Source organism: Varanus komodoensis, unplaced genomic scaffold, assembly GCF_004798865.1.
Source record: "Varanus komodoensis strain SLA01 unplaced genomic scaffold, ASM479886v1 scaffold4, whole genome shotgun sequence".
NCBI lineage: Eukaryota > Metazoa > Chordata > Lepidosauria > Squamata > Varanidae > Varanus > Varanus komodoensis.
In genome coordinates, this window is record NW_025335941.1 from 22,328,583 (window position 1) to 22,347,554 (window position 18,972).

The window sequence follows — 18,972 nt, forward strand, 5'->3', positions numbered from 1 at the left end:
TGGCTTGGCCCTGTGTATTATCACATGAACTGAAAACTGGCTGAAAGCTATGACTAAATGTACAGATTCAGAAAAAGGTGTCAGTAAGTTTCATGCAGGAATTTTGCTTGGGTTCAGTTTTATTTAACATCTTCATTAATAATCGGCACAAGTTGGTAAACGGCATGCTAATTAAATTCACAGATGACACTAAGTGGAAAGGTGTTACAAACAGAGGGTGACCAGATTTTCTAAGTGGAAAATCTGGACCACCTGTCATTGCAGTTACACAGAGCAGGCAAGGGATTGGGGGAAACACAGAAGGATTTGATGACTCATGATGGGAAAGCAAATGATAAATGCAAAAAGACAGGCATTCCACCCATAACTATCCTGGATGGTATTCCTCTTTTGGTACATCAGTTTAGCTACTTGTTAGTCTGCTCAAATTGCAAAGGTATGTGTTAAAAACTGGAAGAAACTATTTATTATGCAGCAATATATCAAAAAGTATAAATGAGTTTTCAAGTGTATAGGAATACTCATAATTGTAATTAGAGCAAAGGCTGCTGCCTAGTATTTTACATGTGCAACAAATGTGAGTGCCCACATAAATTGTGTAAGGTAAGAAATATTTAGTTTGAAATACTCAATGTAGATTTTTTTTTTTTTTTTTGGATACATGCATTTTTGTATGGCATGCCCCTTTATATATGAGCAAAATCTGTTAATGCCCATGGAATGGGTGGGTACCAAATTTATTTATTTTGCATTATTACCTTTAGATCTCACCATTCTTTTTCATTTTGCAAAGAATCCTAAGGTGACTAATTTAATCTTCCTACTCTCCATCTTATTCTCACATCTGTATATGGTAGGTTATAGCAAGATTATTTAGCAATAATAATTTTTCTGAAAGAAATAGAAATAGGTATGCCAGTGTCATTTAACTGGCACCATTCACTTCAAAGCTTTATCTTCTATACTGAAATCTGGATCTCAGTGGATAGTTCAAAGGTATAAATGAAACAGATTGCATAACTGAATAACTCCTTTTAATACATCTGTACAATATTAGAATGAAAAAAATTGTGCAAGAAATTCAAGCATTAGTCATTGCCTGGTGAGGTCATCCAAGGACATTGAACTAGTTGCCATTTTGAACTAGATGAGGCTGCAGAGATGTTGAACTGCTGTTGGAGTCAGTAACAATGTAGATGAGAACAAGTAAACCGAATCAATACCTGAGAAAACAGAGACAGTATGGATAAGTGCTTCCTTGATCTTGGAAGTGGATGTAGACCCTGTCCTGGATAGTTCTGCAATCCTGCTGAAGGAGCAGGTCCACATCTTGGGGATGTACCTTGATCCAACACTGTCACTGGACTCTTAGGTGATACTGATGTCTTGGGGTATCTTTTACTAGATTTGGCTGGTCTGCCAGCTGCCTGAATATGCATAGACTGGCTAGTATGATCTGTGCTCTGGAAACATCTAGGTTGGGTTGTTGTACTATGCTGAATATGGGACTGTCCCAAAAGACAGTTCAGAAGTTTCAACTAGTGCAGTTAGAATTCTGACAGTTTTATGTATGTGAAGACAGATTACACCAATTTATATAGAGTTACATTGGCTACTCTTCGTTTCTGAGTCTACTCCAAGATGGCAGCGCTTGGTTTGAAGATCTAACTGCCTTGGGACCCTGGAGGAGCCTTCTCTTTCTGTACCAAGAACTCATGCACTATGACCTTTGAATAAGGCCCTACACATAAGTTTCAACAGTAGCATAATGAAACTGCAAAGGAGAAGACATTTTTTGTGCTGGTGTTCCAGCTCTGCATTACTTTTGGTACTCAGGCCAAACAATTTTATTTGCTTAGACATTGCAAATTAGCTATATTGATTTCATCTGCTTGAATAGTTGTTTTTAAGCCTGTCTTTCAATGTTATTGTGATGGGTTGTATTTTTTTATTATTGTATCGAAGATTGGAATTTTATATACTACCATTCTGGAACCCATTTTATGGGTGAAGTGCTGGTGTATAAATTTTAGAATGATGGAGTGAACCGATTACAGATATACAATGACAGAATACATGTATTGTGCATACAATGTTCATAGTAACTGCATTACTTCTAAAAGTTGTTGAAGCTCGAATCAGTTTTTTCTAATTTTCCTGGTTATCTAAATTGAGAACTTTTCCTAATAAAACATATATGTAGTTATCTCCAAAACCACTGAGCAATCCCTATTTGTTAGAAATTTAGACTTTCTTCTGTACATTTTCTTTATTATTAAATTGTCAATTCCTGTGCATTGTTTTATTACCTGTTCCCTCTATTTTCATGGCAGCATATGTTAGGACTAAAAACTGCTGTAATGCAATTTATTTCCTGCTCTTCTACAAAATACTGAATACTTCTAGTTTCTGGACTCTACTGAAAAACACTGAGCACAATCTTTTAATGAAACGAAAAATGTTCATTTACTTGGGGATGCTGTGACTACTTGTAATTCTGTGACTACTTGTGATCCATCTATGTATGATATAGAACAGCATTCAATAACAGAAGGTGCAGAAAATTCTTTAGATAGGAATATGTCCTTTATTAAGACACTTATCAAAATACATGTTTCAGTGAATTTTCTGCAAAGTCAGAGAACTGTAGATGATCATGGGAGATGTTGGTGTGATGTTTTTTTCTTATGAAAAATATTCAGGGACCAGTTTAGTCATACCAGTGCCTGCAGTCATATAAAGAACTTTCAGCCTTTTTATATGAAAGGGCTGTTTGCACTCTCTCCCTATTCCACCAAAAGCCCTATGCTATATTTGCTTATTTAGCTGCCTCACATTATGCTATTAAGTTTGTATTTGGTGTTATCCAAGCTAGCTGTATTGTTATATTTAAAGCTACAAAGTAGCTTTATTTTTGTGCCTTCAAAGGAATGTGAAAAGAGTTAAACACCAATGTGACAGTCAGCCAACACTTTCTTCCCATATTTTTCCTTTTCATCTTTTTAACTTTCAGTTATTTTCAGTAGAAATGGAGATGGACAAGATGGCCTTCAAGGTTTGCCATGTATGTAACAAGAAGGGCAACAGTGGGAGTCACGTACCTATTGAGAACATTCTGTAGGCCACTGCTAGGCCATGATTAGCCTGACTGTGGAAGACAATTGTAGAGGCATCTGCTCAGTTAATTTTGAAGAAAAAAAATTACCAGATGGACACTGAAGATTTAAGTGATTAGAAGGTAGTAGATTGGAATACAAATTGGATTAAAAGAAATTAGATTGATATAAATCGAATTGAGTCACAACAGTTTGTGTTGTTCGTACCAAGGGGCAGTGGATTATGGGAGAAGCAGATGCTCCAATGAGATAGGAATTAATGTGGCTTTGACAGTCCATCTGGGAAGGGCTGACAATCAAGTACATCCCTAATCTCTCTCTCCATTTATCAATGCCATAATGTTAATTAGTACTTCATTCATTAAGTTACTTACAGAGGAAAAAATCTCACCCCTAGCCTCACTCTGCTTGAGGATTTGTTATTGTGCCAAGAAATGGGAACTACTCTGTAGCTCAGAGAGCTACTGTTGACATTTATGCTAGACCCATGCAGTTTTCTTCAAGCATATGACTGCTTTTGGCATACAGAAAATTTATTGGTCTTTCTTTTGCAATGAATTTCTCTTCATAAATCCATCTGTGTACTAATTTGAAGTCTGCCTTGATCCCTAAAGCAAATCATTCCCCAGCTACTAGTAACAGTGCCCCTTTCTACAATTTTAATAAGGTATTGTATACATTCCACTCTATATTGTTGAGTAATATGTTGTTTTATGGCCCAGATGTAGCAATCACATTAATGATGAAAGGCAGGTTCTTCCCTAAGGGGAGAAACAGGAAAGATTTGTGCATGTGCATGAACACTCTATTGGAGAGTTATATCTGCTGTACCTGAAATTCATGACTGATGTTTTGCTGGTCTGCCCTAATTCTGTAGACTAGGACTAACATCAACATAGTTGACTTTCTGATATATTATTTCATGTAGGCCATATGCTGCAGGACAAATACTTGCTTTGTAGTCCCTTAGAATCAGTCTAGTTGGACAGCTCCTGAGCACTTGAATGTAAAAATAGAACCCACCAACTTTGAAATATGACCTACAAACTTTGCGTTAATAATTAACTAGTTTTCCGTTCATAGTTTTCACAACCTAAAACAAGGTGTTGAAAAAGTAGCATTTTGCAAAGGTGAGAAACATGTGACCATCTGGATGTTTTCAAATATCAATGAGAAACATCTCATTTTTCACCATTGGATTTGCTGGTTAGAGCCCATGGGCATTGTAGGTCAAGATTTGAAGGGCCATAATTTGCTTATTCCTGCAAGAAACATGAAAATTTAGTAATGTTTGAGTGTTTTCCCTCCACTGAAATTAACTGTAAATTAAATATGCCAGGTTTCAGCCAGACAGTTCCTGTATATCATAGGTGAACAAACAAGAGAAGCATATTATTTTGTGGGCAATGTAAAAACTTTAAAGAGCCATCCCCTCTTCACTAAATATTTAATTACTGCCAGATTGCATTGAAATTACATATGAAATGTGGTCAATGCAAATTGAACTGGTATTCTCTAAATGCATGTTTTCACTACATTCCTTCATTGGTGAATCATAAGCATATTCTTGGAAGGGTGATTCACACTATTGATATATGAAATACCTCCATTCTTGCAGAGCATCATGGTTAATAATACAGAAAATGTGGTTTTCCTTAAGCTCTGAAATTTAATTTTTAGAAAGGACAACTCTTATATTTCTGTGAAATTATGCATGTGTAGTGATCGGCCATTGTGTAAAAAAATGAGACAATTGCATTAAAATTATTTACAAACTGAAAGTGCTGTCTTAGTTTAAAGACTAACAAGTACTTCTTGTAGCCCTCTTTTAATCTTGCTTGATACAAAGAACAGAATTATCAGGCATTTATTATTCACATTCCATCATTTTAACTTCAGTTCTATGGAACATATGTGAATTGTGGATGCTTTAAATATTTTTATTTTTATTTGTGAGTGGAGGCAGATAGTATGCCTCATGCTTACTGAAAATAAGTAGTCAATTAACATTTATGACCTGAAATGGAACCATCTGTTTCCCTAGCATATCCCTTTCACTTTAGTACCACTACTTTTAGATTTAATTCACAGATTTACTGCCATGGTGGTAAACAACAGAAAGGCCGCTTCACTTTTCATTCCTGTGCCCTTGTGCAGTGCTGCTCACAGTGGAACAAAATGGATTAAATAAATCACACCCTAGGCAAAAGCTTTTAAAGGAAGCTTTGCCATAGCTCTACACTGAAGCACAATCACTTGCTGCTTGAGATGGTAATGCGCTGTGCATTAATGGAAGCAGAACGAGATTAAGCCAGTAAAGAAAATGAGACAAAATTGTTGACCTAGAAAACATGTCCTCTTTTGTTCAGCCAAACATGATACTAATTTTAGGGAAAGTTTAGAAAAATGTTGGTGGAATTGTTCTGAGTCTTCAGAGAAATCTGATGTACTTAGTGAAACAGAACATCCATCAGAACTTCAGTGAGCCACTATACTAGTGCCTTCAAACTGAAGTTATTGCAAATGACATTCCTGGTATCTGCCAGCCTTGACTGTAACTCAGCGAAGCAGGAGAGCTGAGGAAAAATCAGAATGTACTGTCTAAACAAGTGCCAAGAGTTGGCATTGTGACTTGGTGTGTGTGCTGCATTATCAGACCCAAGGGCATTCCATTTAATCCTGGCTGCAGAAAAGAATGTTAGAGATGTGAGAATTACAGGAAAAAAGGATTAATAACAGGATTTCTATTGAACAGGCCAAGTGCAGGATGTGGGGTAGGCACCAAGAATCAACATGGCTCTGAAAAAAAAAGGTAGTAGTTTCAGGTTTTAAAAAAAGAAATAAAACTTTGCTTTAGGCTTAACAATATACCGATGTAGCAATATTAGCTCTTCATCATAAGAAATGCCATGCTTTCTCAGACCAAAGGTGCATTTCATCCAGCATCTTGCTTCCTGCAATAGCCACTCAAGGCTTTTAAGAAGCTCATAAACAGGACATGAAGTTAATGGCCCTGCTTGTTGTTGCTCCCTTGCAAATAGCATGCAAAGGCATACAGCCTCTGCATCTGGAGGGATCATGTAGCTATCATATGATCCACAGGAAACAGAGGAGCTTAGTATGGCTCCCTGAAAAAACTTCTGCATAATTTTTCCCCTTAGAGTGTGCTTTTGACCTTAAAATTTTACAGACCAGGGACCATATTGAAAAAAGATGTCTGATGAGAGTTGATACTTCTGAATCTATATTTTGTGCTATCAGGTGTACATTGGAAGTAATCTGTAATGTTAACTTGTTAATGTGTGCCAGTGTTGTTAGCAGGAATGGGCAGAACAGACTGCTTTTACACTGTGACAACTCTGTAGAATTAATTCAGTAATCCAGTCTTTTTCATTAATGCATTATTCTGCATTTTTCATCTGCACAAAAAACATGTATATACACATTTATATAAATTAGCTTTTCATACACGTGTTATGGTAAAATACAATTAGTATTTGTTTTATGGTAACTACAGCTTCACAAGCATTTTGTACATTTTAAAACAATAACAAAATACCAAATATGTAAAGAACTGAAAGGATAACTACATTCTGATATTCAGGTTAATTTAGGAGTTCTGAATCAGATTAATTCACTTCTGGATGTAAACTAAGCAAAAGCCTAGAGCATACCTTGTTACAATTACAATTTATCCCTCAAAAATTATTCATCCCTCTTGAACTTTTACACTATTTATTGTGCTACTACCCAGAAATGAAATGGATTCATTTGACATTGGTACCTCTTGATGTATGCAAGATAATCCACTGCAAAGGTAATAAACATATTGAGGCACAAGAGTTAACTAAATGAAAATGAAGTGTCATTTGTTGGTTGCATAACTTGTAAGGAGGAATGCCTCTGTAAGGCAGTGTAGTAGTAGTCTACTAGTACTAGTTTTGTATACTAGTAAGGATAACAAGTGCAAGGCTTCTCCAAACGTATATTGGAACCAAGTGCGGCATGGGTAGAAAAACTGTGTTGTTTGGGAACAAATTGGGAGTAAGTATAGCCAAACTTGGAAGCATAGCCATCTTCCTTCAGCATTGCTGCATGCAGATAAGACACCTTTGCCAAATGCTGAAAAAGGCATCATTGCTGCTGCTGTTGTTATGTGCTGTCAAGTCATCTCTGAATTATGCTGACCCTATGAATGAATGCCCTTCAAAATGTCAGCCCTGACAGCCCTGCTCCATCCTTGTAAACTCAAGGCTGTGTCTCCATTTATGGAGTCAACATTCATTATGAAGTTGCATTCAGGACTATGTTTCTGTTACTGATCTTTTTCACCTGTTACTCTGATTTAGGAGTTTAAGTATACTACTGCAGCCTGATTCTGGTCTAGATTGGGTAGCTTCTCCATTTCTTATTTCCATTTATGTAATCCATTTGATGCTTATATTGGCTATCTGGTAATGTCCATGTGTACAGTCATCTGACTGGTTGTCTGAAATTTGTATTTGCAATAAACAGAGGGTTGGCTTTAAAGAATTCTGTAAGTCCTCCTGCTGCATTTCTGACCCTCAGGCCAAAATTTCCCGTAATGTTGGATTCTGTTTGGTTTCTTCCTTCGCATTCCAATCACCTATGGTGTTTATCAATTTCCTCTTCAACACTTGTATAAATGTTTTCAATTTATTTATCTTCAGCATCTGTCGCTGGAGTACAAACTTGAATGATGGTTTTCTTGATAGGTTTTAAACAAACTGATTGATATTATTTGGTCAGACTCTGTATTACAGCCTCTTACTGCTTGTGCTACATCTTGATTCAGTATTAGTGCCACTACATTTCTTATATGATGAAAGAATTCAAAAGGAAATAGCTATTGTGGGAAGTGCAAAAGCAGAAGATGAAGTAGGAGGTGGGCTGCGCCCATTTGTGGTCAGGCAATGTCTGGGAGATAGATAGCAAGAACACAAGGCAGGTACAGTGATGGCTTTTGTGCCACATAGAAGTATTGTGCACTTTTACAGGGTTGAGTATTGTATGTACATCAAATAGTCATAATGCAATTAAATTGATTTCAAACAAACTGGAAAAGTTAAAGTGGGTAAATTCTCCTGCAAGGCATTGTATGTCCCCAGTTTATTGAAGAACAGTATTACATCTTCAGAAGTCATTTCGTATTTCCCTGGGCTATCCAGTGTCTGCCACCTAGCATCATGTATTACTGTGGATGTCTGTCATAATGTGTAACACTTCTTCAGTATTGTGAAAGTGGACTATAACTAGTGGGAACCCAATGACATGTACAGTGGTATGTCATCATTTTCTTCTTGATCTCTTTCCACAATATGGTTAACTGGTGATCTCTGTGGGAACCTTAGAAATTTTAGCTTCCCTTCAGGGTAGGGATGAGGAACCTGTTGTCCTCCAAATACTTTTGAACTCTAGCTCTCATTATCTCTAGTCAGGAAGGTCAATTGTAAGTGATAATGGGAACTGGAGCCCAATAAAAGGTTTCCTACCCCTGTTTTTAATGGCTTTTCATGTTAAAGAATTCCCTACAAAACAAACTGGCTTTTTGCAGGGTAAGAGTAGTCTATATACTGCCATTACTTTTAGCACTCTACACCATTCCTATATATGTCACAATTTGCTTGGTTATCCACCCCTCTTGCCCTCCTGCAGCTTTTGGCGCTGAAACTTCTTCCAGGTTGTCATCCTGTTCTGTTAGGAGTTACACTCTAGAACTGTGTACTCCTGGTTGTGCTTAAGTACATCAAGTTTGTACTTAGCATACCTGCTTACATTTTTCTTCAGAGGATGGCTAGCCAGGTTTGTTTTCTATAAACATATTATCCTTTGGATAGTCTGAATGTTTATCATTGGTCACTTCTCTCATCTTTGTGTGCTGCAGGGATATGTCTTTTAAGTAAATCCATTTGCTATATTTTGGGTAGATATGTAATTATATCTTTGAAAAGTATACCATCTCAGTTTATTTAAGGAAGATAAAGGATTTACTGATAAAAATAATCTGTAATGGACACGAAAGTCTTAATTGCATGCTTGGTTGGTTTTATTTTATTTTATAGTCATTTTGTTGTGTTGTATGTGGTACTATATTGTATGTTGTACACTCTGGATTTCATTGTGTTGTGAACCCTACAGACAGCATGTGGCTAATGGGTGGCATGTAAATGGAATGAAACAAACAAACAAACAAACAAGTTGATATTTAAGGTAATTTTTCTATTTACTGGTGTGAATTAGAAGTTACATGCAGCTTACTGGTTTTCAGTTCTTTTTTCTAATTGAACTGCCAATCAGTGGCAGCTGCAGAAGAATAGAGCAGTAGCCACAGAGGATGGGCAGAGGCAATTCTAAGGGCCACCATCATGCTGGCAGAAACAAAGGCAGAAGAGTAGAAAAGTTGTCCATCCATGCAGTAGAAGCATTTTAAAAAACATAACAAATGCAGATACATACAAGTTCCCATGAAAAGGCATTCAGACATCCCATCTGTACACCATAACATATTACAAAGCCACATGTAGCAAAATACTATTATCAATCAAAACACAGCCAATAAATAAATAAATAGTATACATGTGTACATGGCAGTGCATTAAGCTGAGAGACCCTTTTCTGCAACTTACATTTCTCATTTTTTATCTTATTAATTGTTCAGAAATTTAACCCGGGCTTTCAAGATCTTCAGATATTTAGTCCACTTTAGTTGAAGCCTATGTGCAATTGCTAGAAAGTTGTATATATTACATACAGAGCCATGAATGTATATTTTAAAAGGTGGAAAATTAAAATATTTGGTTGCCCATATAAACTATGTTAGGAACTGCTGGCATAACCTTTACTTGCAATATAAGAAAAACAGTAATACAAAAGGAGAAAATTCTGATCCTTGAGATTTGCTCTTGTTCCTTGATGGTCCTCTTTAAAAGAGAAATGCTACTGAAGAATCTAGATAAACAGATCATACCATTTTCATTGAACCTATCTCTTTCTATTTCACCCCCCTCTGTCTAGACAATCCCAAAATATTTTAGGGAAATGGATTATGATTTATTCCACCTCTAGTTTCCAGACCACTTGAAAAAAAAGTGTGTGTTCCACCAGCTGCTCATCTGGTATGTCTATGCATTCATCAGGTTTCAGTAATAATAAGTATATCCTTGCTTTAATCAAGGTCCAGACTATTCTGTCTGGAAGATAAGTGAGTCCCTGTACAAGTCCTAATATGGAGAGATTTTATGTGGAATGCTGTTCATATTGACATATTCAGTTCCACATACATCACAACTCACTTCTCAAAGACCAGTTGTTTAAATGATGTTAATTATAAAGCTTGGTGTACATTCCCTTGACATTAAGTCCAGTCATGCCTGACTCTAGGGGGCGGTGCTCATCTCCGTTTCCTAGCTGAGGGAGCCAGCGTTTGTCTGCAGACAGTCTCTGTAGTCATGTGGCCGGCATGACTAAACACCGAAGTGCACGGAACACTTTGGCAGGAGCTGGGACGGAGCAATGGGAACTCACCCCGTTGTGCAGATTCAAACTGGCGACCTTTCGATCAACCAGCACAGCAGCACAGCGGTTTAAACCACTGTGCCACCTGCAGTCCCTGGTGTACATTTAGTGGTTTCTTAATTATTCTCTTCCAAAATGAAGGAAGCTAAAGAAGACATAATGAGACCTGGGTCTTACTTCTTATGAGCCATGCCCAGTCATACATTATTATTTTGGGTTCCAAAAATTTGCACTGTTACCTGCATTCCACCAGAATCTAATACCATCTTTTGCAGGTGCTATTACACTGTGGGCACTGTCACGCCTTATGTTGTCTAGCCTGTAAATGTTTCAAAAACTTAGAGACATGTTCCTTTTGAAGAGTACAGTTTCCACTGTGATATAACAAATTAGATGATAAGAGCACCAACATGCATTATAGGGCAGAATATTTCCTATGTCATCAGGATTTTAAATATATTCTGCTAGAGTGGTGAAACAAAGCAACAACAACCACATCTTTCAAACATCATCAGTATAGTGAAAGATGCAAGTCTGAAAATTACAGTGATGTTGATTGCAACTGAAAACTGCCTACTATAGTTGCCTGTGGTTTTTATTGTTGGAAGCAAAAGCTTCATAGTTTCTCCCTGAAGGCAAACCATCTGCTACCTTGAATCCAATGGAAGGAAAATACCTATCTTTAAGTTTCTTTGAAGCAGGAAGAAAGAGGTGGTGTAATGACAGGCTCTTACCAGGTCCACTGTTTAATGGGGGAGGTGAAAAGAGGACATTGTATTTTGCAAGCTAGTTTTAGTTAAAGGATTAAAAACTCAGGAAATTTAAATTCGAACAAGGTATGTGAAACGAGATGGCAGCATTTCTCATAGGCAAAACGTATTTCTATATTGCCCTTTATATGCCTAAAACATAAAATAATGAAACCATTAAGTGGCGGGATGGTAGATATAGCACGGGGAGGAGCACTAGCCAGGTAAGGGGAACCCAATCCAGACAGCATGTCAGTATCTGGGTCATCCTTGCACCGACAGGTTTGATGGCTGCCCTATTGGACTGCCATCAAACTTCCAGATGTTGCTTCTAGAATGAGACCTCCTTCATCCACAATTTAATAGTGGCTGATGCAGCCAATCCAACATGTTTAACCAAGACCTGGGTGGGCAAAGAGAGAGGATTTTGTTGTGCCCAAGTATCAGGGAAGACTTGAGGGTTGGGTGGAAGGCTGTATGGTCTATAAGAATTCAACCTTTCTCTCTAGGTTCCCTGCCCATCTGATTACTAGCTTGGAATGTTTGCATCTTGTTTTATTGGCACAGTGAAACAGACTATAGATTCTGCTGGAATACTGCTTAAGGTACAATCTTCCTACATCATATGACTGAGATGGTCTTAGAAGTGATGTTGAAGTACCCTGGCTATTGGTTCTTAAGGATTTCAATATTCATGCTGAGGGCATCTTGTTTGAAACAGATCAAGCTTTTGGAATCCTTCTAATGTGCCATCAGCTCAGCACACATGTGGACACTCTCTGGATTTGTTTACTTCTGCTGGAAATAGGAATGGTGCTCTGACTGTGGGGGAGCTAGGCCATTTGCTTGGTCAGATCACTGCTTGCTGAAATTTAGACTTTTCTCCTCTGGAAGGGCAGGGGAACCTATTGTGATGATATGCCCCCAGAGGTTTATAGATCTGGCAGTTTTTCTCAAGGCTTGGGGCAGTAGTTCTGGCTGATATGGCTGGTGCTCCTGTTGAAGTTGTAGTCAAGTTTTGGAGCACAGAGATGACCCAGGTGGTTCCCACACTCCTGAACATCCTCTGCATTCTATAGCTTGTGTAGCTCTGCAGTATACCCTAGAGCTGAGAATGGTGAAAAACATAGGGAAAAGATTGCATGGAGGTGGAAAAGAATTGTTAGTGGATGAACTCAGGTATGTTCCTTCAAGCAGGCATATTTAGCAGCAGTGGGGATGACAAACACTATCTCACTACCTCTATTTAATCTTTTTTTTTTCCTGCTGCTCAATGAAGTTTTTCATGGTTGTCCAGAACCTATTGCTGTCTGGAATTAAGGGCTGTGGCCTTCCCTCATTCATTACAGACTGCTCAGTTAGATTCATCTGATTCTGAGGAGGAGGTGGAGAAGCAAGGGTGGAAAGAAAATTTGCTGACTTAAGGCCACCTAGTGAAGTTTCTCAGGCACAGCATGAGAATCTGCCTGCTTTGGAACAGGCAGAAGGATTTTCAGGGTGGGAGGGGGAGCGTTTGCAAGACCCAGCTCTTGACTTGGTTAAGTGGCAGCAGGAGAAGTGTGTTGCCAAATTAAAGGGTCACCTGGATTCCTACCATCTGGCCTTCAAGCATGAAGAGCACTGTGATGCTGGCATCAGAAACATTATTGAAAGGGTGGGACAGAGGGGAGGTTTTAAGTTTGGCTTCACTTCTTTATTTGGGCAGATGCTTATCTCACCACTTGTAACAGGCTTTTATTTATACTATTTTGTAAGCAGAAAAGGGTCGATAAAGATTTATGTCTCTAAGGTTTCATATGAGCTTGAAAGGAGAGGGAAGGAGGGAGGTGTCCTGCTCATGAAAAGGGTAAACTAGACTTGAAGCTTGCTGTAACTGGACACTTCCTGGATAAAATCTCTTGCATCTATGAGGGCATAGACTCTAGAGTTATTGTGGCTGAACAGGTGAGGTACCCACAGCAGAACCTGGTTCAGTTTTATTGGATGAATTTTAGCTGTTACGATAGGGGAAGTTAGCAAGGTGCTTGAAAGATTTCTGGAACCACTTCTTTGTAGGATCTTTGATCCTCTTGGGTTATAAAAGCCAGCAAGAAGGAAACAACTGATCATTTGGGCTAGAAAGGTGATCATTGCTTCCTTAGGGATTGGTACCATTTTGCTTGACCCAGAAACCCCTCCAGAAAAAAAAACCCCTCCTTGACTCAGACGATCTTAATCACTTTAGGATACTAGCAATTTTTCCCTTCCTGAGCAAGGATCTTGAGTAGGTTGTGTTCAATCAACTCCAGGCACTCCTTGATTAAACTGTCTATCTGGATCCAGGGTTCAGACTAGGTTTTAAGCACAGAAACAACTTTGTTCACCTTTCATCATGACTGGGAAATAGAAAGGAGGACCGTGACACTGTAGATAATTCTGGATCTTTTAGTAGCTTTTGATACTGATGACCAAGGGATCCTTCTTGGCTGACTTTGTGAAGCAGAAGTGGGGGCATCTGCATTGCAGAAGTTATTTTCATACTTGGAGGGTAGGTTCTAGAAGGTATTGCTCAAAGAATATTGTTCAGTCCCATAGACACTACAGTATGGGTTTCATCAGGGGTCAGTCTTGTTCCCTATGCTATTGAACATCGGCGTGAAACTGTTGAGTGGGGTCATCCAGTGTTTAGGACATTCATATCATGTTAAATGTATCTAACAGTGCATGTACAGATTATATGAACCTAGTAGGTAGATATATTGTTGTTGTTAAATATAATCAAGTAGTCTCCAACATATGGTGATTCTATGAATGAAAGCCCTCCAGAATGTCCTTGTCCACATTACCCCTGCTTGGTTCTTCTAATGTTAAGGATATGGGTTCCTTTATGGATTCATAGTAGGTAGATATGGACAAGTGCAACTCAAATATCAATAAGCATGTGATTTATAGTTATCTTAATAATGTTATATATTTAAAATTATTTGATGTAGGAAAACTGTTTCATATGTATGTATGTAGCCTTGACTGTCTCAACTGCATAGTACATGTAACTCATGTCATGTGGAGTGGAATGTGGTGTCAGCATTCTGAAATCAGCACTGGTTCTCAAGTCATTTATATTGAAGAAAGAGAGACTGGTAGGAAGTTGTTTTAGTCCTCAGAGACTGTTCACATTTCTAATACAATACACAGTATAGCGGTATGCCAAGATTAAGCAACTGCCTACATCCAGATTTTTGGATTCCTGACCATGCTGACTAGCGCAGATGGGAGTTCTTATTTAGAATATCTGGAGGGCACTAGGTCACCACTATCTGAATTCTGAATTGACTGCAAGAAAAGCAGGTGGCAGCTAATGTTTGAGAGAGATAGCAAAGCCTCAGTAGGTCTCATCCTTAATTGACCTAGACATTCCATTCAAAGATATATCAGATCAGTATTTTTTATGCCCTCTGATTTAATTAATTGAATAATCAGGTCAAACAAGCATTCTGTGATTTCAGATTGGTTAGCCCAAGGCATCTAACAAGCTGTCCTACAATCATATACAACAAGGAGAAAAATGACGAGGGAAATCTCAAGATCTAGGGTTTATTTTTTAAAATTTTTTAACAGATCTTATGTTTTACATAAATAACAATCTTGCATCCAGTGTGGTTTGCAAACAGTGGAAACATTAGGGAAAAGAACCATGTGGATTAGATTAATGTAATTAAACACTATGTATATAAGCAGTATGGATACAAATGCATAGTTTTGTTTTTTCCAGCAGAAGGGTTGTCCACCTTAAATAGGGAATTAATCCATCAAGTACAATCTTCTGCACAATAATTGTGTTAGAGAGTAATTTCAAGAAAATAAAGTTTCAAATTGTTATTTGCAATTTGGACTCACATCACAGAGCATAGTGAAAATAGAATAGAGAGAAAACTTTCTGAATATCAATATCCTGGCTGCATTCTTGTTAAAAATACAATATCAGGATCCAATTTGTCATTCAGCATAAAGAGAAGCCCATTTTCATTATCTCTACAAAATCATATTGTCATGAAGGACTAAGTACAAAAGTATTTAAATATTAGTTGCCTTGGTTGAATCAATATGAATTTATTGAATTTATTGGTTGAGTTATGTCAAAAATATGGAGATAATGAAGAAAGTGCAAGTTGTATCTAGTGTAACAGTATTTTCAGAACCATTTCTTAATCATGGATATCATCATATCCATACATGCCCAGTTTCTTCTTGTTGTAGTAACAGGAGTAATAATAGTAAATATGTTTCACTTCTCACTACAAAAAGCCTTTTCTGTGGTGCATAATTAAGAGTTCTAGCACTTGGATGTAGTTTTACTGTTTTTTTAGTGTTAGTTAAACAAAACGAAATTGCAACCAAATACTGCTCTTTTATTTATTTATTTATTTATTTAGAAAATTTCTATGCCACCCCATTCGCCAAAGCCTTGGGTCGGCTCACAAAACATCAATTAAAATATAATACACTAAAAATATAAAACGAATTAACAATATAAAATAAGTTGCCCTGGCCAAAGAATAAAATAAGCAAATAATATTAGCAATTAAAATGACGTTTGAATAAAAAGGTCTTCGCCTGGCACCAAAAAACAAATAATGACGGCACCAGGCAGACCTCTCTAGGGAGTGCATTCCATAGATTTAGATTTTAGAACTTATGCTGCAATCCTAAACACACCTAGTATCCCTTTGAATTCAGTGGGATTTGCATCCAAGTAAGCGTGATAGTGTTGTTGTCACATAAGTATATTATTTGTTTGAATTGTGTGTGCAAAATAGGGATGTGGAAATAGATTTTTATCCTGTAGTAAGATGTATTCTTCAAAGAAGTAAGAGACTATGAACAAGATTTCCTGCAAATATTGGAAAAGTGGTATATGGCTCATATAATCAATAGTCTGAACACTTATTTATGGTTGCTCTGTCCTTAGTTTTCCTTATAACCAAGTACACACTCAAACATACTCATTTGAACTGGTGCTGGCCACTTGGAACAATTCTTTTTCTTTAACCAAGAATGTATCTATGAACAATGCTATATCACAATTTAGTGCCTTTTTCATCGAGCCATTTCAGTTAGCCACTTTCCTGCTCTGCTGCTTTTTATTCTGGTGTTAGCTCCTCTGAAAGCAGCAGCAAACCTTTTTATTTACCTTTGAAAATGCTTTAACCCTCTGCTGCCTGGAAATAACATGGTAGAAAAACAGCACATGCTTCTGATGAAGAGTTCTGTTTATCTTTTTGTTTCAAGAATGACAACTACTACTTCAATTTCAAAAGTGATAGCTCTACAAAAATGTGTTTTGCATAAAGAATTTTGTCTCAGCACTATTTTGAACAAAATTTCAGTGTCATTTCTAAACCATTATACCTGCTAATGTCTGCCTGACTGGTTTTAAGTGAGCTGTACTCAGGAACATATATACACTTGTTTTTATGAGGCATTTTAGGGTGCAATCCACTCAAAACTATGGCTCAGTTAGTTTAATGAAACTCACTCCTGGAAAAGTGTTTGTATGGGATTGTAGCCTAAAGCATTCTTTAAAATATCAGCTTTATTTCTGTTGAATATATGTTTGTTTTAAGTATGAAAACTGCTAAGCTGTAAGAGTAACTTACTGAATGTTTTTCCTTGCCACTTTGTCACTAGGGTCCCGTCTTCGTCAGGAAGACTTTCCACCTCGAATTGTTGAACATCCATCAGATGTAATTGTTTCTAAAGGGGAGCCAACTACTTTGAACTGTAAGGCTGAAGGAAGGCCAACTCCTACTATTGAATGGTACAAAGATGGAGAGCGTGTGGAAACTGACAAAGATGATCCCCGCTCACACCGCATGCTGCTTCCTAGCGGATCTTTATTTTTCTTACGAATTGTACATGGACGCAGGAGCAAACCAGATGAAGGAAGTTATGTGTGTGTTGCAAGGAACTATTTGGGGGAAGCTGTGAGTCGTAATGCATCCCTGGAAGTAGCCTGTAAGTAACTCCTACACTCTATATGTCCTGAAAAATCTTGAACTTATTTTGATTCACAAAAGAGATACATGTACTTTTTATTAAGAATCCCAAACTTTATCTATTAACTTGATGTTGTCTATTAAGTATTTGGCAATGCTTAAATGAAAGTGTGCTTATTACCCTCCATCTTTCTATGTATGTTTATTGAGAACAGTGACCTTGCATAATATATGGTTTGTACTAAGATACTTACTTTGCATTGCATATAAGTTATGATTTGCACTAGCCTTCGAGAGTCTAATCTTTCCTTCAGGTATAATTTCTTCTTGAAAATATAGTTAAATCTGGTTTTGTTGCAGCTAATGTCTAAACCACCTATTATTTAGTATACAGGCATTTGCTATTTATTTATATATACAACATTTATTTGGGAGTGGCATATAAGACATAAGAAATGGCCTTTAAAGATTGTCACTGAAGGCATCACAGATGTTTTGATAACCTTCTTTTGTTTGTGGGATAGCCACTTCAATAAGGAAAATCGAGGTGATAACTACTCTGCTTGTGCACTCTGGGTTTAAAACAGAGCACATAGTTTTAATGCTATGAACTTTATAATGCATGATCTATCTAACTGTATTATTTATCCCATGTTAATAAGTGTCTATTCATTTGAGAATTAAGCACAATGGTATTTCAGTGTGTTACCTTGAAGTGATTTGTTGTGAGTTATGAAAATATTCAGAATATTGGATAAATTGTTAGTAGGGTAAAATCAGTGTTTTGATTGAGTATTAAGGATACCTTCTAAAACTTGTTCTGCTTGCTATCAGTATTAATTATGTTCATTTGGTAGTACTGTATTGACATTCTATGTAGAAGGCATGGAAGTAGAGTTCACATCAGGGTTATGGATATTTTGTTACTGTAAAGTTGAAAATAAAGGCATAAAAAGCACTTTGAAGTTTTAACTAGATAGAATTGATTCACTTCAATGCATCTGATCACATCTAGAACTACTTAATATGTATGAATGTATAAATTCAGATACATTTGCTAAAAATGTAGTGTCAAAATGAAGTACAGACAGTCACCAAGTTATGAAGTCTGAGCTATGAACAACCTGTAGTTATAAACGACTGTCATAAAGCTTGCAGAAAATTGTCATCACCAATGACAAAGAGGAAGTGGGAGAGGGGGAAGCCTCCAAAGCATGCCTGTCTAGAGGGGGAAATTTCTCCAGAATATCCTTGATGCAAAGAAGAGGCACTGATGAGTTTGGGTGGAAGAGTTTTTCCACTTTCACAGGAGTCCTGTGCCCCTAACCCCTAAGAATGTGGAGGGCTGACTATATGTGATCCAACTTACATGCAAATTCATCTTAAAGACTAATTTCCATTTTCTCAGAAACAAAACTTGTTCATAACCTGGGGACTGCCTGCATATTATGCATGCATTATTCTTGAAATTAAATTTTGCTTAAACAGCCACACTTTCTTTATTACTAAAGTTATTTTATATAATTTAAGATTAGTTTTGTATTTAAATATGGAATTGATTTCTTGGATTTTTAGAAATGTGACATTTTGTAAGCA

At 37.1% G+C, this 18,972-nt stretch overlaps 1 protein-coding gene across 1 annotated transcript in view; it reads left to right on the top strand.

Moving 5' to 3' along the window:
- Positions 1-18,972, top strand: part of ROBO2 (roundabout guidance receptor 2) — a 453,522-nt gene that overhangs the window by 16,030 nt on the left and 418,520 nt on the right. Inside the window, exon 2 of the mRNA XM_044441757.1 lies at positions 17,069-17,395. Coding sequence (XP_044297692.1) covers positions 17,069-17,395 — 327 coding nt within the window. The remainder of the gene's footprint in view (positions 1-17,068; positions 17,396-18,972) is intronic.